Genomic DNA, 27,437 nt, shown 5'->3' with positions numbered 1-27,437 from the left:
CTGCTGAAATTCAGATGCTACTTAAACTTTCCAGAGCTGAGAACTTTAAACTTAACACTGAAACAAAAGTGACATTTACATGTATATCAGTGCACATCTACTAAGTACAGCATCCAATTTGGAGGTACTAAGATGTTCTTAGAAGCCAAAAGGAGAAATACTATGCTCTGCTATCAGAAGTGAGTTCATACTGGAAAAATTAAGCCAAGTGGGGAAAGATACGTGCAGCAGATCCTACTCCCCTAAAATGATTCAGTGTTATTTTCCCTAATTTAAGATGAAACAAACATTTTATATAACATATGTAATATTTGATTTGCATTTTCTTATAATTTCTTCTACATGGTAGCTCTTTTCAGAATGAAAAAAATACTAAGCTAACTTATAACAGGTATATGATGTCTACAGTAGTGATAAAGTCAAGACAGCAGGAATTCTCTTTTTAAAAGGAAAACCTGTACATATGCAATGTGGATATGTCCACACATAATTCCAATGACTTTAAATGTAATTTTAAACATATGAGCAAAGGAGGTAATGTGAAGTTCCAGCATGTGAGCGGAATCTACGTGACAAAAAACTCATTTGGGTACCAAATATCTCACACACATGCAGAATGAGTTACTGCCTCTTGCTGTCAAGTGCCAGGACTCACTTCACTTGGCAACAGCTGTCATGGGATTAAGTACAGTCAAACAATACAAAATGTAAAGTGCATCATGAAAAACACATGGGAAGATGAGGGGAAAGAATGATTAAGCATTTAAGATTATTCCCTTTCTTAGCCTTTTATGCAGGGAATAAAGCATGAAGCTTTAGACCCTAAATGAATATTTACACAAAATACAATCTTTGTTTACCGTAAAGTTTTCCAAATGGTAGTACTTTGCTAGAATTTTTGTCATGATTATTCTTATTGTTTAATTTTAAATACTACAAATGTATTGAAATATGTATACAGAGAAATAGCTTGAGGATTGGTTTTCAGTTTACCTATTACTGCACGTAAAGTGAAATTAAAATTAAAAATCTGTTTCATCACAAAGTACCTTTTACATTTCAGCTGAAATAAGAATACTTTTTTTTGTATAGTATTTGTTGTAGGCCATTTGAGATTAATTTGGAACAAGTTTTGTAAATAACAGGTTTATTATCAGATTTCCTTCACTGACTGGATGTTTTTTAAACTGTAAGTCCCTGTAATTCTCTTTGTGAGAATAAAAGGATGTTCTTTCATAAAATAATTAAAAACACTAAGGACTTTTTTTCAACTAGTAAGAATATTAATTGGGTTCACCATCAAAATGTGATAACATGTAAAATATCTTGTTTTGCAATGTTAATGCTCCATAATTGCACAGAGCTTTTCAACTTCAAAGCTCTTTACATGAATTAAGTGGATGTCCCTGAAGGCCTTAAGCAACATGTTCATTGCCTTCAAAAGAGATTTGCACCAGACAAAAGCTTTGGGAAAAACATAGAACTGGGCTTTGTTTTTAAAATCTATTGCCATTGCACATGAGATAAAATACCACTACAATTTTGAGGATGGAGCAGTGGAAATACAGGGGAACTGAATGGGGCTCTCCCTGCTCATCTTAAAACTCTGTACTTTACATTGGCTGTGACACACTGAGCAAGTGAGAAACAAAACACAAGATAACTCAGTTTTCCAGAGCCATGCCAACATATGTTTCAATTATTTCTTTACTTCCCCACCAAAAAGCAAGCTGCCTGAAAGTCCAATGATTAATTCCTACTGCAGCACTCCACACACAATGCATTCGTTCAAGCAGTCATGCAGAGAAAAATGCATTTGCAGTCAAACCCTGTTAGCTGGTACTACACTTTGCCTCATCAAAAGACATTTTAAAAGCCCTAAAACCCAGGAGCAATATTTATTGCCTCATGTCAGATAGACTGAAATCTGTCACAGATCACTATTCAGTATTTTTGTACTGAACTTTCTTTTCATTGTTTTTTAAACCATGCTACAATTAAGAAACTGCTAAATAATGAATATTTTTTCAGCATCCTTTGGCTTAATGGAATTTTTGGTGGGTACAAATAAGATCAACAGCATTCCTCTTTGTACTTACCATGTGATTTTTATGCCACTCCACTGGACACAGGGAGTAATACATTGGGTCTTTTTATTGCTCAAGTAGAAAGTGCTCATTACCTATTTATGTTTATATATAGGAAAAAATAAAGAGTTATTACAAGTGGCATACTTCACACTGTTGTAGTGGTTGATTTCCTCAAGATGGTCTTCTGGGGTTTTGGTGCAGTTTGTGGAGGCACAGTTGCAGGTCTTGGAGGAGGAAAGCTATTACTGGGACTTATCCCCAACCCTCCATTTTCCAGAGGAAATGGAGGCAGTGGAGGTGGTGGAGGTGGCAGAGGAGGGCACTGGTGTGGCAGCTTTCCAGCAACACGGGTCGAGTCACTGTGCAAGTGCACCTCCCTGTTTTTAATGTTATACCGAACATCACAGTCAGGGCAATAGCCGTGGTACTGCACTTTTTCACTAAATCGTACCCGTTCCCTTGCTCCCGGCTGAGGACACCGTTCTTTCTCAGGCCTGTGCATCAGAGGCTGCACCACGACTTTCTCCAGATTATTGTTCGGTATACAGCACACATCTCCATTTGGGATGCGGCTGGGCCCGACTGGCAAGCCCCCATTTCGCAGCAGGGTGCCATTCGTCTTGACTGGGTTGGCCAAAGGAGGCAGCCTGGGAGGTTCATCACACTTGACAGGCGTCAGTCGTGGTGGAGGCGGAGGTGGGTTTGGCTTCCGCAGCACGGTGAGGATGGCAGAGGGGTGCGCGGGCGGCTTGATGAGAGGGGGGTTGCCACGCACCTTGACTTTCTCCAAGCTGGAAGCTGTTGTGCTGCTAGAGCTGCTGTTAAGTGTGTCTGTTTTGGAACTGTCTGTCATCTCATCCTCCAGCTGCAGATCAGACGTCAGTGTGTCAATTTGGTCAACCACCTGCACAACAGCCAGATTGAAAATGGTGAGAAAAACCTTGACTCAGAGAAGGCAGGGAAAAACAAAAGCCCTCTCCACTATCAGTTTGTCCTCCCCAGAACTGAAGCATCCAATTTTTTTGAACATTATTTCTTTTTTCCTGTCAACATAATAAAATAATAATAATAAAAGTGACAGCAACAATAATGATAAGGATGGCTAGTTTGCTAGCTTATCACCTAAATACAAGAGAAATATAACTTGAAACAGTCTAGAATGAAATTCCCTTTCTTTCCCTCCAGGGTTTACTTGGTAATATCATAGTAAGTGAAGTGTAATCCTTCAATATTATGCTTTTCCTTCCAGTGTAGGAGGAGACAGAATTGTTCAACTTTAGCTTCTACATGACAGCTTCTGAGCCTTAAACTTCTGCACAGTATCTCTTAGCTCTGACCTTTCAAACAGTAGATGTGCTGTATAGGTGATATTATACTCCTATAAAAGTGGTACACATTTTCCTGACAATTTTTTAACATAAAACAGGGTCTGAGAAACAACTTCCCTCTTGCATTATCCACCTTCATGAATATTTTCTGTAAGATCTGAAATCCCCTCAAACAATCTTCTGAAACAAACCAAAGTTTTCCTCCACCTCCCATATTTCTGTTTGTAGATTCTACAATGTTAGATCTTTTCTAGTCTTCAAAGCCCTCTTTTTCTACTGATTTTTCATAGGGTATGCAACCCATGTCACCTTTACTTAGTAGAGAAAGTTTGTCTGTGACAATTAAAAGCCCTTCCTGAAAACTGCATTTCACTCAGTACCTACTTGAACAACTCTAACTACAAATTAAATGTAATTACAACAGATACTACGGGAAGTAAGAACACATTTAAAAACTGATCTCTGTCCTTTTCATCCTCACAATATATACAACAAATAATCAGTAACTGAAATGTTGCTAGCTAACTTTGGTGCATGAACAAAAAGCTTGAGCCATTGCCTGGCGTTCTTGTGGTTGATCTGTGATGTTCTGGAGGGGGCAGCCCAGTACATCTGAAATAAAACTAGATGCTGTCATTGTGCCACAGAAACTTTCATTTCTACTTCCTGCTTTCAGTAACTTGACTGTAATATTACTCTTTCAAACCAACACTATTTTTAGGCATATGAGCCACATATTGCAAAAGAATTGACAGTCATTACTGAAGGCAGTGACTCTTTTTTCAGCCAAACCAGTCACTCACTTATGTGTTCAGTAGTAAACAGTAAATAATAAAAGCAAAACCACCATAAAATGAAAAAGCACTTCAGCTTTCACCGCTCATACTGGAAGCTCAGAGTTGCATAATACAAAATTCATGAAAATTCATATGCAGCAATTCAGTTCACTGTCTTCCTTCTCCTAAAATCAGCAAACATGCAAATAAGTATGATTCAGAAAGAGAGCTTTCAAACATCTTTGAAAAAAATTTACAATATTTTTACTCTAAAAGACCAAAAGAACTGCTCATTTAATCACTATTCAAAGCCCAGTATTATGTTGCATTTCAGTTTCTATTTTGGCACTTTGATTTTTCTCAAAAAAATGAATAAAGAAAAAGTATACCCTTAAAAGACAGACATTAAATCCCCAAAATAATGAGAATTCAAAATATTATTCTAGAAGTTGAAATGTACAGTTGAACTCTAGTAACTGTCAGATCCCAAACATCCCCTCCAGGGTACAGCATATGACTACTCTTGGAAATTTCAGAATTAAGGTAGACAAATCACACCAGTATCAAAATTCATAGGAAGAATGAGTTTACCGGTGAAAGAACTTGCCTTATCACCTTCCATTACATAAGCAAACCAAGGCAGAGAGATCCTCTCAAAAGGAAACAGGAACAAGGAAAAGACAGTCATTTTCTGGATAGTAATCCTGAAATTTAGGCATCCGTCTACAAGCGTAGTATGGATTTTGTAAATATTAGGGTCTGGCTAAATATAATATTGCATTCTAATTTTTTTTAATAAACTATAACAGTTACAGAATGGAGTGATGCAGCATGAAGCAAAGAAATTTCTTGGCAAGAAAAGAAGGAGAAAAATTATGCAGCACAAATGTCATGAAATGGCAGGCCCTGGTGAGAAAATTTGCATCCATTCAGATTGTCCTTTTGGCAGTGCAAAACCTTTCTCAAGAGTAACAAGAAAGTCTGTTATTAGCTGCCCTTCAAGTTAATGACTATAGAGTTTATCTTTTGTCTTCTGGGCAAATGTTCAGTGCACATCAGAATTTTTTTTGTCATTTATCCATTTGTAAAACATAAACCCAGCATGAAATGGTTCTGACATAACAATATAGTTTATCTGTCCAGATTCATTCCCACCACAAGTTGTGATTCTGTGTACTGTTATTTTATTTTGCTTTTTTATCCCAGAAGGTAAAATTCAAAGAAGTTGAAAAACTAACAAGAGAACACCTAACTAACACAGTGAAACTGACATAGTTAAAAAGAAAAATGAATGTTAAGAAAAACATAGGTTGTTTCACAATGCAAATTCTAAGGAGGTGAGAGAATATAAAAAACCAAACAAACACACAAACAAAAAGTGCTGTTCTAGTGAATCTGTCCAGTGAATTTTTCCATTTTTTCAGTTCTAGAATAAAACACATGTACAAGCATTGGGGATACACCATTTCATAGCCTGAGGAGCTCCTTAGTCATTAACCAGATGTGAGCTCTGCTGAGATGCCTACTTCTCCCCTGATAGCTATATCCTGAGGCTTCAAGCTCTGTGGAATCCAGTATGACACCCCTGAATGAACCAGCATGTCAGTTTATTCTTATCCTCTTTCTGGGTTGGTACTGGTTAACAATATTAGGTGCCCAGTGGGGATGGAGTTGGATTTTTCTAGCAGAATTCAAGAATTGATCAGTCTGTTAGCACATGGACAGACTCAAAATATTTTATCCTGAAATCTAAGTAATTCGATAAATCAAATCTATGCTTACATCTTATAAATATGTGTGGATGGAGCTTTTGGATGGTTTGTTTTTTATTTTTTTTTTATTTATTTTGACAATAGTTGCACAATAAGCAGAAAAAAATTTTGAATAAAGCAAATTTAATGCAGATATGTTTATCCTTCACCTCCAGTTTACTGATTGAAAATTATCTTGTAATCTCTTGTCCTTTTAGGGTTTTTTAAATGTAGACTCAGGTCATTTTCTTCACTAATGCTCAAACTACAGACATGATCAGCAACAACAACATCTGTAGAACATAAGAATTTATAATCATCATTTAGAATCAGTGATCAGTTGATATGAATCAAATGTTATTTTTATCTAAACCCAAAACAGCAGGCGTATGTTTAAAAAACATCACTAACAGTAATTTACCAAAAAACTAATTAAAACAAACGAACACAAAACCTCACCTCAGCAAACAAGAGAAATCGGAAAAAGTGGAATTAGTTATGATTCCTAATTATTTTGCTTTTTCTTGTTCTTTTAATTTTTTTTGTAGACACACTAGCCTTTCAGTACATTTGGGGAAAAAAGTGTTAATTATGAACATTCCAATTAGGAAACAGTCAAGAACTCAAATGAACTAGTGCTCCTAAATCACTCAATACAGAGAGGCTAACTTATCACAGAATCTTGAATCACAGAGTATTTTGAGTTGGAAGAGACCCATAAGGATCATCAAGTCAAAATCTTAAGCAGATAGCCCATACTGGGATTGAACCTGCAACCTTGGCATTACTAGCACCACGTTCTAACCAAGTGAGTTATCTTGTTAGGTGTCTCTACATTGAGCACCTAGCTGCAAGAACAAGTACTAGGCAAAAAATCGGTGTTGTGTGACTGTATCACAGATGTTTGCTAAAGCAAATGAACATTATGGCTGTTGAGCTCTTGGTTGTGAATGCACTGATTTTTAATACTTTTAGATACCTTTCTGAAATGTTTTTATAGTCAGAAGGTTTTCTCAAGGTATCTGAACTAATAACTTGAATATTGAAAGAGTGTAGAAGCATATAATTGAATAGATGGTAGGAAGTAATCAGAGGGTTCTTTACCAGCAAAATCCAAATCTTTATAGAGAATGCCATAGGTGCTTGAGACATTTTAGGGACAAGCAAAATATCGTATTTCTATCCGCTTCAAGAGCTTTCAGGATTCGATTAGGCACAGAAAATTATAGAAATTACAGAATGAGAATAAAATGAAGCCAAAAGGAAAATGACAACTTGCCAGGTAGTAGTTACTAAGAGTAGGCAATGAGGCAAGATCACTAGATTTTAAGACAGCAGTGTGAAATGAAACAGTGATTGCACTCTGGAATAATTAGAGCAATACAGCACAGAGGCTGAAGAAGTCAAAGTGAATCAATGGATGTGTGTCGTAAACATGATACCTGAGAGCAAAAGAATAGTGTAAAGAAAGCTGAGAAAGGAAAGGTAGCTATGTCAGAGCACATTTCAGAAGCAGCAGACAAAACATTTTAGTTCAAGGCTTACATAAGATCTATAGTAACGTCACATGAGATTTTATTCTCACTTCACAAAGATTAAGCAGGAATATGAAGTGCGTAGCATTTGTGAGATAGAACCATTAAGTGAATTGAGACTAAAGATCACTATTTGGAGACAACTTTCCTGTTTTCTCTCACAATATGCACAGCATATTACATCATTAGAGAAAACATAAAGCTCCTCATTATAGCCAGGGGTAAGAGAAAGTTATGTGCAACTAAAAAAAACAAACAAACAAACAACAAAAAACTATACTCTTATCAACATGGATTTGGACTCAGAAATTCTGTTCTTAAACTACCAGTATATGGAGAATGAATCAATACTACATGTTCAGCAGAAAATGACATATATAATACTCAAACCCAATTAAAAAAAAAAAAAAGGAAAAAATTGAAGTTGCAAACAGTTTGAAAAGCAAAGATATCATGCAGTTAACCCATCTCTCAGTGTTATCAAACTCTTATATTAAACTGTTTAAAATCATAGGCCCGGCACAAAGTACTGCTTTTCCACTGCAGTCTCTGCTTAAAGTAACTTCAGAATCTCGTCCAAGAAGAAGTCTTGTGATTATCAAAAGTAGTCTATGCTGCCCTAATATTTCAGTTATTTGAGCTGTACATTTTGAATGGTTTTTACTTCCTCTGATAAGACTCAAAACTCACTGGATGACAGATCTCATTCTTACTTTGTAACCATAAGACTAAAACATGACAGAGAAAGTAACAGTTTCTCGTACTCCTTAATTGTACCTCTAAACTTCTCTGAAAAGGAATATCTACGTTAATCATAAACACTGACATCAGTGTTTCTCTTTCTGCGATTATTTAATACACATACAAAAATATTAAGAGTTTTATTATCTCCTTACAATAAATGCTTCACAAGGTTTGTTTTTCCTCCTATTTTAAGGCAGGGTGAAATAAGGCAATAGGGTGCCAATGTTCAGTGAATATATAATCCACAAGCTTCACTCAATTCCACCACAGATAACTACTTTTTTGGCAACTATTGAATAAAGAAGTAAACTTTGTTTCAGAAAAAAACCTAATATACTCCTAAAGATATAAAAATTTTTAAGTTCACAGAAGTGAAAAATTATAATATTCCCTATGACGTTGAGGTATTTGCACTGGGTCTTTTGTTCTTCAAAGTTTCACATGGATTTATGACTTAGATTCTGGTTTTTGGGTTTTTTTAATTACTTGCCTCTGCACAGGCTAGTAGCTCTCGCAAAAGCTGCATAAGGAAAATGGGAGCAGCACTTAGCTGATATTACTTCTGAGATGGAATAGGTACAATCCATAAATTACTTTTTAGTACTACACCACAGCAGTGTGCAGGTATGTGATTTGACTTAACACTTTGCTGGAAGTTTACTAGAAAATATATAGTTATGGACAGATACTGAATTTGATTTTAAATCAACCACAATCAAATCAGGTCATGAGACAAGTTATTAGTTTGAACTAAAAAAAGTAGCAGAGAAATGAACAAAATTAGGTGGTATCCTTTAATTACAAATAATTGCAATTGAAATGTCTTAATTTCATTATCTTTTAAGTAATTCTGAAACCTTGCAAAGTTTGACATAGATAAATTTTGCACTGTATGTGCTAAAATTAATTAACGAACACCCCACAAGAATAAATATGTAATTAAGAATAAAAGAGTAATCAGCTCTAGCACAAAGAGGCTATTCTTGCCTTTAAGTAAGGAATTGGTTATGCTACATCAGTAGCTCTAATATCTTGTGATTGCACCTCTAATCCAACAAGAAATCTTTCACTTGCTATAATTGCTAAAGGACAAGCTGTCAAACTATTTACATTCCTATCACCTTAGCTAACTATTTCTTGTATAGTTATTAGTCCTTTGTTGACAAAAATGAGCAATCCAAGGACACAAAAGAAGCTTTTTTCCCCTACCAAGTGCCTGTAAATCCTGAACTACTACACAGCTAACAAAAAACAAGACGGAGGTCCCTGTTAACAGTGATAGAGCCATTATCACCCTTTAAAGTTTAACCTGTATAGCATCCAAATAAGACCTTTTTCTCCAGTGGTTATATTCCAGCATCAGTCATCCATGCTCATATCTTTTGTATTTTGCCACAGTCAACTTCTCTACACTGCTCCCTGTCCTCTCCCTTTCCTCCAACCCCAAAAGAATACAGCTACCAGGTCAAGGAGAAACCAAAATTAGATTGAAACAAGTTTATAAAGTGGTGTAAGCAAAAAAATTGCAAAAAGAACCCAAAACAAGAGCTGTAGTAGGAGAGACAAGTGGTCTACTTAGTACAATATTGTGAAAAATTACAAAAAGCAGGTGCTCAGGCAATAACACAAGAACAGAAAAGTCACACAGAAATATTTCTGCAGAACCTTATCCCAGTGTCAAGCAATTTCTAACTCTAGAACTCAGCAGATTTTGTATTAAGCAGATCTTGACATATTTATCTACCATGAACATGTCTATTTCTGCTTGAACCTGTATAAGTTTTTAGCATCTGCAATATCCTGCAGTTTCCCACCCTCATTATATGGAGATGCCACCTACACCTCTTTTGGCTTGAGAAAAAACACAGATGCTTTTACAGACAAAGTGCTTCATGGACTTGCATAATACCCAAGCTGTAGCTGTTTTGCAAAACCGCATCTGCGGAAGCCCTCCCAGCCATGCAATTAGGTTGTGGTGGGGGTTTTTTGTTTTGTTTCATTTTACATCAGCATCTTAATATCTGAAGCTGTATTAACAAATAATAATGTCTGTTTATACCAAAATACTCAAACAACGCACTAGAATTTGATATCTGAGTAAATACTAACTTCCATGCAGATTAGAAGTTCAGCTTTCATGAGGTGACTTATAGCAGCATCTCAGCAGCTCAGTCACTCACCTTGCAGCACCAGCAAAGAACGAGGTTGGTGTGAAGCCTGTCAGGTGTTAAGGCATCTAAGAGATTAACTCCATCCTAAGCAAACTTATACACATGGAGTTTTTGCTGCCACCATAAAATTTTGGCTAAAGAATACATTAGTAACTTCTCAAGCTAGTATTCCCCTTTAGAGTACATTAACACAGAATCACAGATGGTCCGAGTTGGAAGTGATCTCAAAGATCACCTAGTTCCAAACCCCCTACCATAAGCAGGGACACTTTCCACTAGATCAGGCTGCTCAGAGCCCCATCTAACCTGGCCTTGAACACTTCCAGAGCTGGGACACCTGCAACTTCTCTGAGCAACCTGTTCCAGTGCCTCACCACCCCCACAGTAAAGAATTTCTTCCTAAGATTCAATCTAATCATTCTCCCTTGTCTTGTCACTACATATCCCTGTAAAAAGACTCTCTTCATCCTTCTTGTAGGCTCCCTTCAGGTAGTGGAAGGCTGAAATTAGGTCACCCCTAAGCCTGCTCTTTTCCAGGCTGAAAAATTTCAATTCTTTCAGACTTTCCTCATGGGAGAGGTGCTCCATCCCTCTAGGCACCTTGGTGTCCTTCCTCTGGACTCACTTCAGCAGGTCAATGTCCTCCCTGTGCTGTGGCATTCCAGAGCTGGGTACAATACATTCAATTTTAGCCTCTGTACATAAATGAAATAAAAAAATACCTAATTTTCAATGACAGGCTTTATTCAACTGTTCTCTGACATTTTCAAGTACATAGAACACCAAGTTAGGCTGGACTGAAACATTTAAATGAAAATTTAAGACCATGTTGGGCTCTTGAGAATTTAAAAAGGCCATGAAAGCTCAGTATCATCATTCTTAGTGTTTCAGGGAAAGTAAACTGGGAAACTCACATTCAAAATCTTAAAAGAAAAACACTTATTTTCCATGAAGGAATAAAAAAAGAAATAGAAATTACAGTAAGCTGCTCCTCAAGTTCCCCTTTAAGAATTTAATATAGCCATAGTAATTCATCTGTGAACCCTTCTGGATGAAGTCTGAGACAAATGCTGTTTGGAAGATCAAAGAGAAACATGAAGGCAGGTATGTGGCATGTATTCATAGCATGATGAATAGTACAATTACAGTTCTTGTCACACACAAACAAATCCCGATAAGATTATGATAAACAAACAGAAACCCTGAGAAAATAAAGTAAAAAAAAAAACAAGCAAAAAAGTCCTTCTGAGAAAAGTAAGTTTAAATAATATTTGTAAGAAAAAAAAAAAGCTGTTCTAAAATACTAGTTGAAACAAGACAGCCTTCTTTATTAATGGCAACAGAATCTCACACTTCCAGTGAAATCCTCACATCAACTCTATTTGGCAATATAAGAAAGTAAGTAATTTCACAAAAAAATAAAGCAGATTAAATCTGTTTTTTCACATCTAGAGACACAGAATGATGACACTTGTCTTAACTCTGGCAAGTAGTGCAATGATTTCACATGTAGCTTGTTACTCAGGTTGAAAGACAATCTGCAACTCAGACTCAACACTGTAAGCAGAGCAGGTCAGTCCATGTATTTGAAATAGCAAATATGATGCATATCTCCATGGGCAGCAGAGTTAACCTACCTAACCTAGTTAACCCAGTGTTAACCTGGAATCTGTTCAAAAACAGATTCTAAGAGCAGCAAGAAAATCTGGCACAGCTTGTTCTGAACACTGAAAAAAGACTCACAACTAGAAAAAAATAAAGGGCTTTTAAGTATTACAGAAATGTATGAGGACTACACAATAAAATATAAAGAAAATTTGATTTCATACAACTTACAAAGAAAACTGGAATTTTTCATTTGTTGTTACACTGATGTAAATTATACTCTTTTTTCTTACTCTTCAAATTTAAGTTTTACAGTGTAGATGAAGCCTGTGTGACCATTTAAAAAGAATGTAATTTTTTTATTATTTGCACACTTTATTCTAAATTTGTAGAATTATAATTTTTTTAAAACAAAGATTGTGAACCTCTATTTTTGTGCTATTACATAAGAAAAGAAAAATAAACATTGAAAAGGATGAAGCTGGGCATATCAAATATGCAGTTGATAAGTATGTCTGCATACATTTATTTTAATTCATTGGCCCAAAGAAGGAAATTTAAAGAAAGATTGCTAATCAGCATTCAATGCTTAAACCCACATGTAAATAAAAGTAAAACATCTTCCCTGTAAAAAACTTGAGAATTAATATACAATCCTTATTTACATATTCCAGTAATACTCCTTGCAGCTTACTACTGCTTTTCTTTCTCAAAACAGGTAACAAAATTGAAAGTGGCTGGATGCTGAAAAAAACTAAGCAGTGATAAACTTGTGCATTTTCATTGTTGCCAATGTTTTCTGAATAAATATGTTGTGAAAGAGCTGAGAATGCAGTACTATAAAATCTAAGAGATTTCAGTCCCCACATAACAATCTTTGATATAAAAATTGGTTCATGATGACTACAAATACAGTGATTTGCCTAATTAGAGAGCATATTACTTTAAATGAACGCTAAATATTTGTCTAAACTCTAAACTATTAAGGTTAACAGAATGTAGAAGTTCCTTAAAGTATGTGCATCCCCAAACAGTTAATGCTTATCATGGAGACTGAAAGTTCCTTTGTAGGATTAGAAATCTCACGTATTCGCATACATATTTTCTCAAATACCCTCTTCAGATACATTAATAATGGCTATGGGGGGGGGGGAAAGAAAACCAAGAAACCAACCTTGTAACATTATAGCTCTGAAAAATAATTAGAAATATTGAGCATACCCAAAAGAATTTTCTAAGAAGCTGGTAAACAACTCTATTGCAATTCTTTTATGTTAACTCCAGTCTAAGCACTGAGTATATTTCTCTGATTTTAAGTAAACCACCTCACTAGGCAGAGTATTAATCAGCATCCTTCCTTTTCCTCTGGCAGTCTAAAAAGAGACTCCTAAACTAAATGTTTAACATTCTTTTGTACTAAAACAAAAAAAAAATTCTCCAAGAACAGTCAATATATCTTTTTGAAGAACACATGTTCTGTTGGATTTTTGATTTAAAAGATTATATTAGTAAAATACTATTTTGAGTCTAGATGGTCACCATATTTTAGTATTTCAGCACCATTTATGTTACAGCACCAAAGCCACATCTAAGCCCAACCGAAATGTGCAGCACATTTACATTAATCTGGAAGTACCAATTCTGAGCATGTTGGACACTTATTAAAATGTAGTTTCAACAGAGCTGAACAATACTGGAGGATTTAGCTTAATAGACACATTTTCTAACCAGTCCTTTTGGCTTCAAAATATTACCCCAAATTGCACAATCCATTAAGTTTTATTCTATTTTAAATATTGAACAAATCCAATGTTTAAAGCAAATGTTAGATGAAGTGACAGCATCGTCTGCCTTTTATGTTCAAAAAATGCATAGCCTACTAAAGCAATAGACTTCTTTTCTTCAGACATACCTACAATACTCTTTCTGTTGATATGTTCCGTCTTTGAAAGAGCTTCTCTTTACGCACTAGGTTGAACTATCTGCCTGGATAAAAATAATGGTATAGATGATGATAATTACTAAAGACTTTTGTAACTTTTCCAACTGAAAGGTCTCAAATGCATAAACTCCCTTCTCCCCCTTGCCCTCATGGTGAACTGCATGTAACACCTGGAAGTAAGTGTGTTCCAAGAACAAGAGAGTGCAGAATATTTTGTAATAGTGATCCTATTGAAGGCTTCTTGGGACTCAGTTTGATCTTTTCCATCTGGATGTACTGGGCAGAATACATCACAGAAAAGAGCCCACAGTGAGTTTGCACCACTAAAAAGTAATGAATCAGCCAAAGCAGAGAAAGTACTTGCTATGAACCATGTAGGTTTGACATGAATACATGGTTGCATTTTAATTATTTGTTGCTTCAAGATAAATGACTTCTGCTCACACTGCAGAACATATTCGAGGAGTTTAATTAAAAGGCACAGAATATTTTATCTTAATATTTATGGATATAATTTTTTCAGGTTCCTTTCAATAAAATGCTACATGTGGACAAGAGAAATATATATAAAAATAGTTTTATCTCATTTTAGGTTCTATATGCAAAACTTTTGTCTGCCTCTTAGATCCAAATCTGAGCCCTTCAAGTAATTAGTAGAGCTGTTTATGTATTTCAAGCTGTGAATAAAAAGCAAACTAGCTAAGGATTTTTTTCATAAATAATATAATTAAATGATTTAACAATAACTACAGTATTCACATTAGCATAACATGATCACTGCCAAGACAGCTGTTTAAAATGTTTTAAATTCAAATTAAACAATGTAATATAATGTTACATGGGCACTTATTTTACAGTTAAAGCTGAATTTAATCAAAATCACTTATTCTGGAGATCAAAGAAAGTGTACTATCTATCTTTCAGTAAAAAAAAAAAAATTAACGAATATCATAAACTGAGGATGCATGAGAAGCAAAGAATAGAGTTTACAGCTAATGTTTGCAATGAGATACACACTCTATATGCTGAGCATTAAAGATGTTTATCTAACATGTTTAAGATATTTTTCAGATTTAGGAAGCCTTCTGTTTTGAAATCTAGTATTTGTACTATTAATTCCCCCTCCCTCAAAAAAAAAAAATCAGGAAAAAAAATCAGATATTTCCAGCACTTTTGAAGAAGATAATTATTTCAGTGTGCCAAAATACAATACCCATAGATGTTTTTTCAAGCAATGAATATTAGATTTTTGTCCTTATAAGACCATTAGCTCATGCTTTTGGCACTAGTAGCTGCTGTTCCAATTCTATTTCTGGTTGCACACCAGCTCTCTAATAACGTAAGAAAATGTTTTTATTTGCTTTTGCACAATCTGCAGAGCAGCTGAGCCTGTTATGCCTGTAATGTATTTGCACTCTCAACACTACTGAACTATCAAAGAGAGTTTGGCCATCTCGCACGGTATATGGTGTTGTACTCAGTACCATGAATATGTATTTTTACCACTTGTAGTCCAGTCACTCTGCTGTGTACTCACTTCAGATCTTTCTGCATTTGTGACATAGGTTTCCCTTGGGTATAGCTAACTTTGCTATTTTCAATGCAAAAAAGAGGGATGACTTATCCAAAGTATTAACTATAGGCTGAACGTGAAATTCTGAAGAGGTCTGTTTTCTTCAGTAAGTGAATAGTTGCATTACAGTAGTAAACTGCAGTAGTAGAATACATTGATGCAAGGAGTAGAAAATTATTTCCAAACAGACTTGCAAAACATAGTGATGAGCAGGGTGGGGGAGAAACTCCCTGTCTCAATCATGCAGGGTAACAAACTGCAGTCAAGATTCAGTACAGCTACCACAAATTTCCAACCAAAGATAAAGTAAAAATGATTCACTTCCTTAAATGAATTGTTGATACTTAGCCTTTGAAGATCTGTTTTGCTTTTGGCTTCCCTACAAAGCATTTTTATTTGAGCTAGCATGTTAATAAAAAAGCTATGGAATATTTATTTTAAATTATGGTATATTAATCATTATTTCTATAGTGATTTTGACAATATAAGGAAAATCTGATTCAAACCTTAAGGGAAGAGAAACAAAAGTTTTCTACATCTGCTGGAGCTTCCTTTCACAGTGTCTTCTGAAGTTCATAAGACATGAATACTACTACTTCTCTCTCTCTCTCTCTCTCAGTCTCACTCTCACTCTTATTCTCTCTCTCTCTCATTCCCCACCCACCCTCCTGTTTCCCCCCTTACCGTATACAAGCAGCAAAAGTTCCGTTCAGGTTAATAACGCACATACTAAATCATTTCTTTGATTGCCACCCACATTACTAATCCACTTTGAAGAGTCCTCACATCTAGTCCTTATAATTCCCAATCCCCTTCTTGTAACTGCAGTACTTCTGGCAGCAGGAATGAAATGTTTTGTACCTATTATTTTGAAGTGGTCCTTAGATGTAAAGATGTAAAGAGTGGAATTTTTCCAGTGCAGCTGGCAGGATGCACAGAGAAGCACTAGAAAGACAGATCAAGTGCCTGCTTCTGCTGTTATCCTATGGAGGTCATCTTAGTTTGCTTTGTTTCAAAGAAAAATGCAGCTCTACCATTCAAAAGAACATAGTTGGTGAGAAGACACATGAAGTACAACAGACTTCAGTACAGTACAGTAACAAACAGTACAGTTTGGTGTATGCAATGAAAGTATACCATAAATCTCATCTAATATTGCTGTATAAAATGTATAAAAAAATGGGTCCACCGATGATTCCTCTCCCCACCATTACAGTAGGCAGTTCTGTTGTTCTTAATTTTACTTCCTAAAGTATTTTTAAGATCAAAAGTTTCCCTCTCCTCCAGATTAAGAAGGGTAAACCCAACATATTGTTGCTGCAAAACCAATGTCATTAAGTCATTAAACATGCTTCTATCCATTCACAGCAGTAGAAATAATTCATAATATATTTTAACGTTTTGTTTTAAGAGAAAAATAAAATCACAATTACTTTGAATGTAGTTGTTCCCTATTCCCGTACTCTACAGATTATCTTCAAGGAGATCACAGGAAATAGAAGCCTGCCCAGTGGTTTCTAATTTCCAGCTCTGCTACTGACATAACTGCTGGGTTAACTCAAGAAAGAAGCTCCATCTTTATGTGCCACCATTTTTCTCCGTACTCTTTATTTCTCATCCATTTACTTTGCATGCTCTGGAACAAGAGTTACATTTCTTGTAAACATGCAACCCTCCTTGCAAAATATGTGCTATTTATTACTACTATTCTCCTACACTACTGCAGAGTAGAATGTTTTTGGCTAATCTTGTTGGCTAATTTTGTTGTCTAATAGGTTCTCTCTGCAGCAGGATAAATAAAACACTTACAGTCAAGTATCAAGTATAGATGTTTCAAAATTCAATATCCATTTCATTAACATCTCCTTGCAACATATGCACTTGAACATTTATAAAAATGAAACAATACAAAACAAACAAAAACCACCAAACAACCAACAACAAAAAACAACACTCAAAATCCACTACATCTAAGTACATACTGTGGAGTTATGTTTTAGATAACAGCTATTATAAGCTATTGTGGAAATTACATGTTTTCAAGAGCCAGGTATAAGTATATGACATATTAGGCTACAATGTCCCCACGGTAGTTGTGAATATGTCAAACTACCTCTCTCATGTTCTCACAGACGCTGACCAGTACACTCATAGCACTACTTGGGGTCTTAGATCTTACTCAAACATTAGTCATATCTGCCTAAGCAGTGATTTAAACTGCTTGTCCCAGAATCCAAACTTCAAGAAAGCAATATCACTTTCCTTTTTTTAAAATAAATCCAAAGTAAATATACACATTAAATGAAAGATTAAATACTCCCCTGTGTAAAACTTGTAGTTCACACAGGAACTGAGCCTATAAAACCTTTTACAGAAGATGAACAAGGATAAGGGTGAGAAGAAGCTACATGAAGTAACAGCAAAGCAGTAGAGCAACCTGTCTCAGCAGTTGAGCTATGTTATTTTTGGTATTGAAAGATAAAGATTTCGGATCAGTTTTCAGAAAAATTTCAGGCTTCAGCTTTTACAGGATTACCCACATCAAAATCACCATACTTTGAGGGAAGAAGACAGCCAAGTAGCATAGCACAGAAGTCTCCATTACCACACTTATTTTCTGTTGATCTTCCAGGTTTCTTCTGCTTCATTCACATCTGGCTTCGTGCTTCCAATTTCCATGCCGCACACGCCAGTAACACAGTAAGTTAATGAAGAGATACAAAATTTGTGCCAAAGTCACTCAGACTTTCTGAAGCTATCATATATACCCAATTCACTGTCCATTTGCAGGGTTACCTAAATTATACACTAGGAATTCTCTGCCCCTGCTTGTTTCTAGAATTTAGAAAACTGTGATATGATACTCTCTGGTATCCATAATTGTTAATAAAGTAAGAGTAATGAAAACAAAAATACCTATTGACATAAAATCATTTACAAATTCTGCACGAAATAAGCTTTCCCTTACCATGTTAACCAACAGTCTCACCCGTCTCAGTATGCACAGATCTTCTCAGAGTTCCAAGATGTGCAGAGACTCATACATTCATTGGTTACAGATCACACAGATGATGCAGGTCTAATTTAACTATCTGGTTTTAATGCATTATAGAAAATAGTACCTTTTCCCACACAGGACTATCAGAATTTGTACTGAGCATTTTTTCCAATGAACAAAAATAAACACCCTTATGGTGTCTCAATGACTAGCAGAAACAATTACATGCTACACAAACATGAAGTCATTTCAAAGTGGATATTAAATCAAAGATTATAAAAAAATACACATATGTTGAATCCATATATACAAACAGTCACAGCAGAAAGGTGATGAAGCAAATAAAGTATTAAAATTGCTCAGCTTATTCATGACATTGCACTGTCTGAGCTGCCGTACGCACAGGTAATAAAGAATTCAAAATTTCCAGCACCTCTGACATACAAAGTTATAAATCCCAGAACCGGGATAATTTAATGTACTACACACAGGTAGGCATGGCAGCATCAAATAAGCAGTGAGTGTAAGAGAGAAGGTTTAGGTTAGTTTTTCTTCTTTTTAATGATCATTAAATAATAAGGGTGACTGTGATATGTAATAGATTTTTCCTTCTCTACTGAGGCAGAAAATATTCAAGTCTTTTAGAAGCTTAGGAAGGAAAAAACACCATTATGTTCAGACTATGTAGTTGCAGTTTATAGGTTTCCAAGAATTATTAGAATAAATTTAATTAATAGGGAGAACAGAGTCGTGACATCTAAAAGACTGAATCTTTAAAGCACTACAACTGTAGTATAATTTGTTTTAAAAAGTACACCCACGTTAGAGATAATGAAATAAAGTTTTAGTTCTCTTCTTAATTAAATTAATGTGTTTCTATTCATTGGCATCAGATTCTGATGCCACAGATGAAACTAGGTTCCTTACTACCAGTAGGTATAATTTGAAAGGGTAGCACTGTTATCTAACAAAAGAGAAAAAGAATAAAGAGCACATCATGATGATATAAAGGAGGCAATAACAAGGGGAATCCATGAGCCAAGATGTTTTGGAGACACAGAAAATATTCATTCATGCTGACAGTTTTTACTGATGGAGTGAATGAGAGAACTGCAGAGCATAAGAATATGTATTTTTTCTCACTGAGATCTAGTAAAGGGTGAACCCTAATTAAGAAAAAAATCAGTAGTACAGTTCTTTTCTTTATTGCTATTAACAGCGGTAGAGTTACCTTTAATCCTTCTCTGCAAAGACAGATTTTAAGTAAGAGAATTCGTGAACATAGAAATAAATAATTCCAGGCTACAGAAATTAATCTTCCAAAGAATACATATTTAATAGACTGCAATTATTTGTTGTATTCATGATAAACCAGGACAGCTTACTGAAAACTACACATTAGACTTTTAACTGAAAAAAAAAGCTCAGCTAGACACCCAAGTGCATCTCACTTTCTCATTAATGTGTTCATTTACAAAAAGAAGCAAGCAGTAGTATCTTTCTAAGCCCAGCTGACAGCTGGAACAAAGCACTCTGGCTTTCAAACACACCACATCTTTACTAAGTGAGAAAAAAAGGATTTTAGGCTTTACTTCTTTCCAACCTTCTGCCCCGTTCAACTCCTTTATATATCTACTTCCTTCTCTCAATCAAATGAAAACTTCGAAAAAGAAAGAGGAAAAAAACCCAGATTGGCTCATCCCATCTCCTTACTAAAACCAGATGCTATGCTCCAAGTTTTCATTTTGTACATTCTACCAAAAAAAGGAGGTGAAAATTAATTCTTGTGATCTCAGATGTCAGGGGAGAAATCATTTCTTTCATCATGAAAAATGAAGACATAGCTGTCTTTAATCCATGAGCTATGAAATGTTTTGATCAAAGAAGCAACATTCAAAGAAAATCAAATTAAATTCTATTTTCTGTTGACTCACATTGCCTTGTCAAATCTTTTGAAATCTATTATTTGCACATATTGCAACTACTCATTACACTGTCCACTTCTATCACGTTATTATTAGTCCTCCACCTTGTTTTGATTAAACATGTGAACAAAATTAAACACAGTTTTCACAATTTCAGTATCTGACATTTCAAACACCTATTTGCTTTTCAAATCTTTCACTATTATCTTTTGCCAAGCAACTTTCCTGCAGTCATGGGTTCAGTAAAAAATATTTAACATTTGAGCCAAAGCAAAAGCAAAACCATGTTAGTTCAAAGCATCCTGACATTTACATTTGCCAACTTTTGAAGCACCTATAGATGTACTGAATAAAAACCATGTCATTAATACACAGTAGTAGAAGAAAATTAATTTTTTTCTATTATGCTCCTGCTCTGGTCATTAGCACAAGCTACTACCTTCATGTTCATAAAATCTGAACATGGAGATTTGCTAATTGTTGTTGTTGCCAAGAAATCAATATTCTAGACTGCATCAGTGTGTGGTATTGCAATAACTGCACCAACAATATTAAAATACCCATTAAAATTTTCGTACACAGTAGTACCAGACATGCTCAAGGTCCACATAGCAAGAAAAAAAATGTAAGAATAATTCAGATTCCTCAAGCCTTAGCAATCATTGTTAGTACCCAACTCAAAGAAGAAACATGCTGTCTTCATACTGTTTCATGTTTCAAAGCCGCACAAATCACAATCTCCAAAGTAGTAAGTGTATCACTGAGTGATACATAATATTCTTGCTTTCTAATAGACAATAAGAAAAATATGCAAGAATGCATCTTTGCATGAAAGAGTGCAGCATACCTGCTTCTCTTGGATGTCTGATGCCTAGAAAGATTGAAATATGTAGACTGATTGAAGGGAGGAAACTATCGTACAGTGATTACAGCCATATGAAAAAAAACCATATACAAATCAGACAGTCAACGATATATATAGAATTTTTCTCATTTTCGCCAGTACAATAATAACAAGGTGACAGAAGGAAGACTTTGAAGAGCAAAACTTCTACAAGAGATGTTAATCTTTAAATTTAACTTAACAAAAGCTCTCCCGAGGATGTTCGGAATCGATTACTGTTAGAAATGGAAAAAACTGTTCATCATCTGAATGTAAAGTGGCTGTGAAACATACTGTGCAGTCCTCACAGAATAAAACCTCCACCTTACCTTAATCGACACTACTTACATCTGCCAGGTAACACAACAACCTTTGCAACAGCCCTGCCTGAGCACTGCCCCTGTGCTGCCTGCCCTGCGGCCCATGTCGTATCATTAGGCATCATGTTTCAGAGCAGTTCTACAGTTTTGCTGGCCTAATCACATTAGGTAGACCTTGAGAACACATATAACACTCTTCTGCCAGCAAAGCCGTGGGTCAAGCAGCACCATGCCAAGGAAAGGGAGCTCTTATTGCCTCATGGTCTCTGCTGTGCAAGGTGCATAGGTGTGCCTGCAAAACATCCTTCTCTGTCGGCCTGCGCTCTGAGTGCACTAGAAGAGTCTCTGCTGGCATCAAGAAGGCAGAAGATTTCACTGTAGCTTTGAAGCAACTTCAGATATCAAAAAGTCAGTTGCATGAAATGAAGAGTAAGTAGGCAAAATCTCCAGTCTCCAGGGTACATGCTGGATCAGACTTTTCTCCCTGATCCTGGAAGTCTGAACTCTGGCCACCATCCTGCCTTTTCTATTGTCTTTACATAAAAAACAACTTTTCTTTCTTCTACAGAATAGAGTAGATCTACTTCCACTATTTTGGCTTACCAGGTTCAAATTCAACATCGTTTCTGATTTCTCTCAGTCAGAAAAATTTGCGCCAAATGCTACTTATGATAAGATGCTGGGTTTTTTGTTTGTTTGTTGTTTGGTTTTTTTTACTGACTAAATGAACTTCATAAACAACCCCCTCCCCTTCACCCAAATGTATCTTCTTGCTTTTAGTTGCTTGTAGTTCTGCCTGTCGCTGTGTAACATTGTTTTTTAATTTTACACCAAGTTTAATGAGAATATGGTGTGTTAGGAGTGATACTAGGTTACTAGAAAGCAAGCTAGTAAATACATTTTTTCAGTGAAGTTGTTTTCAGATAAACAAGATGGCTCTAGGAAGTTGGCTGGGCTATGGAAAAGATTTTATGTAACACATTACTTGGCCTATTTTTACTCACCTTTAAGAGATGAGTAACTGCCCATGCAGAAGACACAGAATTATGCAAGTTTGCACACCAGTGAAAATATTACTGTCCAAGTGTTTGGCTAAGTGTTTTTCCTAGAGCATGAGTGAAAAATGAACAACAGAATATTTTACTTCTACTCCTAGAAATGTTGGCCTAGTACTATATTAGAAAATTTGATCTGGGTTATTTCTCTGCAAAGCTTATTATGTGCCAGAGATGATCTATGTAAAAAAGACTGAAGAGTACACAGAGCAGTAGTTACTATTTCCTTTGAGAAGAAGATATAGACAAATACAAAGTAACTTTTTAATATATTTCATTGGTCAAATGGCATTTGTGAGGTGACTGAAAAGGAAAATGATTATATAGGTAATTCACAGGAGCATTAAGGTGCTGGCTCAAGGCTCAAAGCCCATATCATAAAGGCCACATGTTTGAAGAAGTGTTGACTGGCTGTGCATGTCCAAGGATATGGTCAAATGCTGGGAATTTTAACTGCTTCAAAATTCAAACAAAAGTGGGAATGAGCCATTTAGAGTATTTCATTCTTACTGAATGCACTGCCTCATCTCAAAGACACTAACCTGTACATTATTTCTTCTATGTATGACAAATGTACTTTGTCTTAAAATAGGACTATTTTTTTTTAATTTAGATGCATATTACATATAGTTTATTATGAACACTCACACAGACAGACATATAAACATATCAAGTATTCAGCTAATTTCAGGTAAGTACTTGCAAAATAATAATCTATAGAAACATAAAATGCCTAACTGGAGAATTAAAAAAAGAATGGAAATATAAGGAAAAGGTAGTGGTGGGGAACATACAGTCTTCCAGAAATTAGTTTTCCACTAACGAAAAATAAAATAAAACCCCTCTTTTAAAGATGCACATTCTTTCTGGAGTATCATACACATATAATTGCTCAATGTGGCAGTATATTAAAACATATGAGATCACCTAAATTGTTTTTAGAAATTAATAGCTTCTGAGAAGTCTTTAAATTATTAAGGCACCAAATAGATCTAAGAAACTCCTTGTATAAGGCACCCCAAGTCTGATTCCCAGATCTCATCTGTAAGGATCTGGGTATCTGGATAAGCCTAAGGAAATAATCTTCAGACTTGAACAGAGCAAGGTGGTGAGGGACATACTGAAGTTGGTAGTGGGAGCAACAGCTGCTTCAGGGAGAACATCTAGGCTTTCACATGCACTACCTGTACCCACTGAAGAGGTTCCCCAAACATGCACTGAGGTAGACACCACCGCAAACCTAAATAATCACCAGAAAATAAAAAAAAAAAATGCCATTGTGCCTTTAAATTTTTTAACAGGAAGGGAGGGAGCAAAGTGGAATGAATTAGGTACTGAGAATCAATGAGAGTAACGTAGACAGTCCCAACCCAGGAAAGAGGAAAATCAGAATGAAAGTACTCCACTCTGGAGATGAACCAACAAAACTTAAAATTGTTTGGTTTTTTTCTCTATGTGTACCTTATCATACAAAAAATATTAAAAGTGTAAGCAGTGACATCAGTTATGCTTGTAGGAAGCACAGCATTTAGGGACATTTAAGAAATAAGCCTGACAAAGCATTACCAAGAACTTATGCAGTAAAAATTTATTCAGAACATCACAAAGGACTTAGTAAGCCTGATTTCCATAGGTTGAGGTCAGAGCTCAGTGTTGATTATTATATGACTACTTTTACGGTAACAGCATAAATTACTGCAATTCCATGCTTAGATCAGTACATTGAATTCACAAACAGGCACTTATTAATTCATAAATACTTGTGACTATAAATGACCCATTTACCAGTAAAAGTTTATGAAAAGAAAGTCCAATGAGTTCATCCCTAGAAATACTAGGAATATCAGTACATAAATTTTCTTTTAAACACCCATCCTAGAAATTCAGAAAAAAATTCCTTTCCTGCTCAAAATCACTGATAGATTATTGTCCACCACGAGTAAGACAATCATACTAACCTTTTACTAACTCTTGGTGTTCCTTATTGCCACTTTCCAGCTAAAATGACAGCCTACAATACCAATTTAGGAAATAGCTAAGGTATTTACACAAAGACAGATCTGTGCACAAAACTGCTTAGCATGGTGTGGTAGGTCTTTCTCCCTGGCAGAAACTTGCTGAGGGGGCACCTTCTCTCATAACAACTTTTCTTTTCTTTTTTTTTTTTTTACCCCCTGGAAACATTCAACAATGCCAGGAATCTTTGTGGAACAGATAAAGAAAAAGATAACTAAAACTTCAACAGTTGTTATGTGGTAAAAGGCACCATGCTGCTTCTATTTTCAGTAACATTTAAAAATCAGAATCAGAGGAACACCCCCAACTCCTTTTTGTTTTGAGATGAAAAGGTTCACAATCACAGCTGTTATTTTCCAAATAAACTTTAACTTTACATGCTATAGAGAGTATGAAACTCCCTGAATGCTTCAGTACAACTGCACCAGACTGAAGTGTATACGTTTACTTCTTTTCTCCTTTCCTTTCTTCTCCCTCCTGCGTCACCAAAGAGATGTTAGAAATTCAGTAGCAAATCTCCCAGCACAGAACAATCAAATCCACAAACTATGTGAGCTAACAAGGTACAGAAGTTTAGCTGCAACAAGAATTTAGTTGCTGGCAGCAGAAGGCCAGTGAATAAATCAAAAATGTGCTGTTTGGACCAATGTCCTTAGTTCTGGCCTCTCATTTCAAAGATGACACAGTAGAACCAGAAAAGGTAGCTAGAAGGGCAACTAACACAAGGAAATTACTTTTGTACGGAAAAGAAATAAAATACCCTAAATAGACTGAGTTTCTTCAGCTGGGAAAAGTGATAGCTGAAGGAAGGTTTAATCGAATCATGAACTGCTATTCACCAACACCTTAGTATTAGTGACTAATCTTTTTCCTATTCACCACTACCAAGGTAAAGATTAGTCACTTGCTCTCATAATGCAGAACATAAAAAAAATTAAATTAAACTATCAAGATGTAATTTCAAGGCACAGCATCATTAGAATTTCAGTTTTAGCTAAAGTCAGTCATTCTTTTATCTTTCCTACACTCTTCCTCATTTCAGAAAATCCTTCAAGAAAGTTGAACTATAACTTGGAATGTTTTCAATAGATTATTCATTCTCCTCCAGTAAATGTTTTTTAGGGAAAGCAGGGAGTGGGGGGGAAGGGCAGGTAGTGTCACGATATCAAGTAAATCTTAGGTTTCCACCCATGCACCATCCTGACTCTGTCCCCCAAAAAGGCAGAACCATGAGTTACTAAAGAAAGCTGAGTATTTGGGGTAATTAAGAGTCATCCTGTTCTACTATGTGAATAAATGTTGAGAACACGAAACAGGAGAGATTAATGAAAGATAAGAGTGAACACAGCTGCAGGTAGTTGCATTGCAAAGACATAAGATGATGTTATGGTGCTTACTGATTTAACTGATGTGTCCAGCAGCAGCCCCTATCAACAAGTCCCCTTGAGTACATGCAGCCTAGAGACAGATGGCCATCAGGATAAATGGAAAAACGTTTGACTATACATTTCAATATTAGAATTGATACAATCATTGTGATAAAGTTATGTGCCAGCTCAGTTCATCTGCAATCTCAGCACTTTCATAAATACAGAAAAACCCCAACCAAACAAAAAAAGGCATTCACATACAAGAAGAGCACCACTTATAGTACATTTGCTTTATTTATTGTAACATTCACTCATGTAAATTAAGTCACATCTTAAGGGAATACAATTATTCTGGGTTAACATAGAGAGATGAACACATGCTTTTATTTTTCACACACTTTTCATTGTCTGCCTTCAGAATAAGTTTCTTCCTAGCACAAAACATACTAGTTTTCTTGTATGTCTTTTTTAACTTTAATGGAAAGGAGGAAACGGAAATAATAAAATAATAATTAAAAAACTCAACAAACATAAACTTGATGAAACAAAACTTGATAACATGGAGAGCTAAAGACACTGTAACCATCAAGTACATTTCATTTTCTGTCCCACATTTCTTCTACACATTTGCTGAAAGAGCAATGATTTCTTTCATCTTTAGACTTCATCTTAGAGCTAGTGGTTTCAAACTGCCCTTTCCACAGAACAACGGTTATATAAACACAATTTCTGTAGTGCTTCCACTTCCACTTTATGCAGTAGAGGGGAAGAATTGTGTTCCTCTGGAAACTTTATTTATGTACCTTTGGCACGGAGTAAAAAATGAAAATTAGTGATCTTGATTGCCATTTCATTTTACTCTGAATTCACATCTGCTAAGCCTGAAGATTCTTCTTCCAATTGTGTATTATGCCTTTTCTTGCCTAACTTTTTCTGAATTATTAAATGCTTTGCAATCTAGCTTACCCATCTCTATTTTAAATGCCATAATTGAGGAATACTATCTTCTGTGAAATTTCTTCATGAAAGAAAGACCAGGATTCCTTGGCCCTAATGTACAGGAGTTATCCCTACAGATGATTCAGATTAAAGGCAATCATATAAAAATAATTCAGATTTTATGTACGAAGACTCTCTGCCTCTTATATTGGACGAACTTTAAAATACTGCATTTTGATGTGTCTTGAACATGTCCTTTCCTTCACATTTGGGAAACATACAATGAGTATCACAGCTATCCTAACTAAGCCTGAAAGCAAATACTTCAATAGCTTGATGGAAAGAAACACAGCATTTAATATATTTGAAGGCTGATATTTTGACCATTATGGTCTCTCATAGGAAAAACGTGACAT

The 27,437-nt window shown here is 35.5% G+C and overlaps 1 protein-coding gene across 2 annotated transcripts in view; it reads right to left on the bottom strand.

Moving 5' to 3' along the window:
• PRR16 (proline rich 16) overlaps positions 1–27,437 on the bottom strand; it is a 142,463-nt gene that overhangs the window by 42,027 nt on the left and 72,999 nt on the right. For both annotated transcript variants that reach the window (XM_008923291.3, XM_018085835.2), the window contains one exon: positions 2,100–2,994. In XM_008923291.3, coding sequence (XP_008921539.2) covers positions 2,236–2,994 — 759 coding nt within the window. In that variant the 3' untranslated portion in view covers positions 2,100–2,235. The remainder of the gene's footprint in view (positions 1–2,099; positions 2,995–27,437) is intronic.

This window comes from Manacus vitellinus, unplaced genomic scaffold (genome assembly GCF_001715985.3).
Source record: "Manacus vitellinus isolate BGI_N305 unplaced genomic scaffold, ASM171598v3 scaffold_9_pilon, whole genome shotgun sequence".
Classification (NCBI taxonomy): domain Eukaryota; kingdom Metazoa; phylum Chordata; class Aves; order Passeriformes; family Pipridae; genus Manacus; species Manacus vitellinus.
Note: the sequence above shows the minus strand (reverse complement) of the source record. Positions and strands in the feature narration are given on the sequence as shown.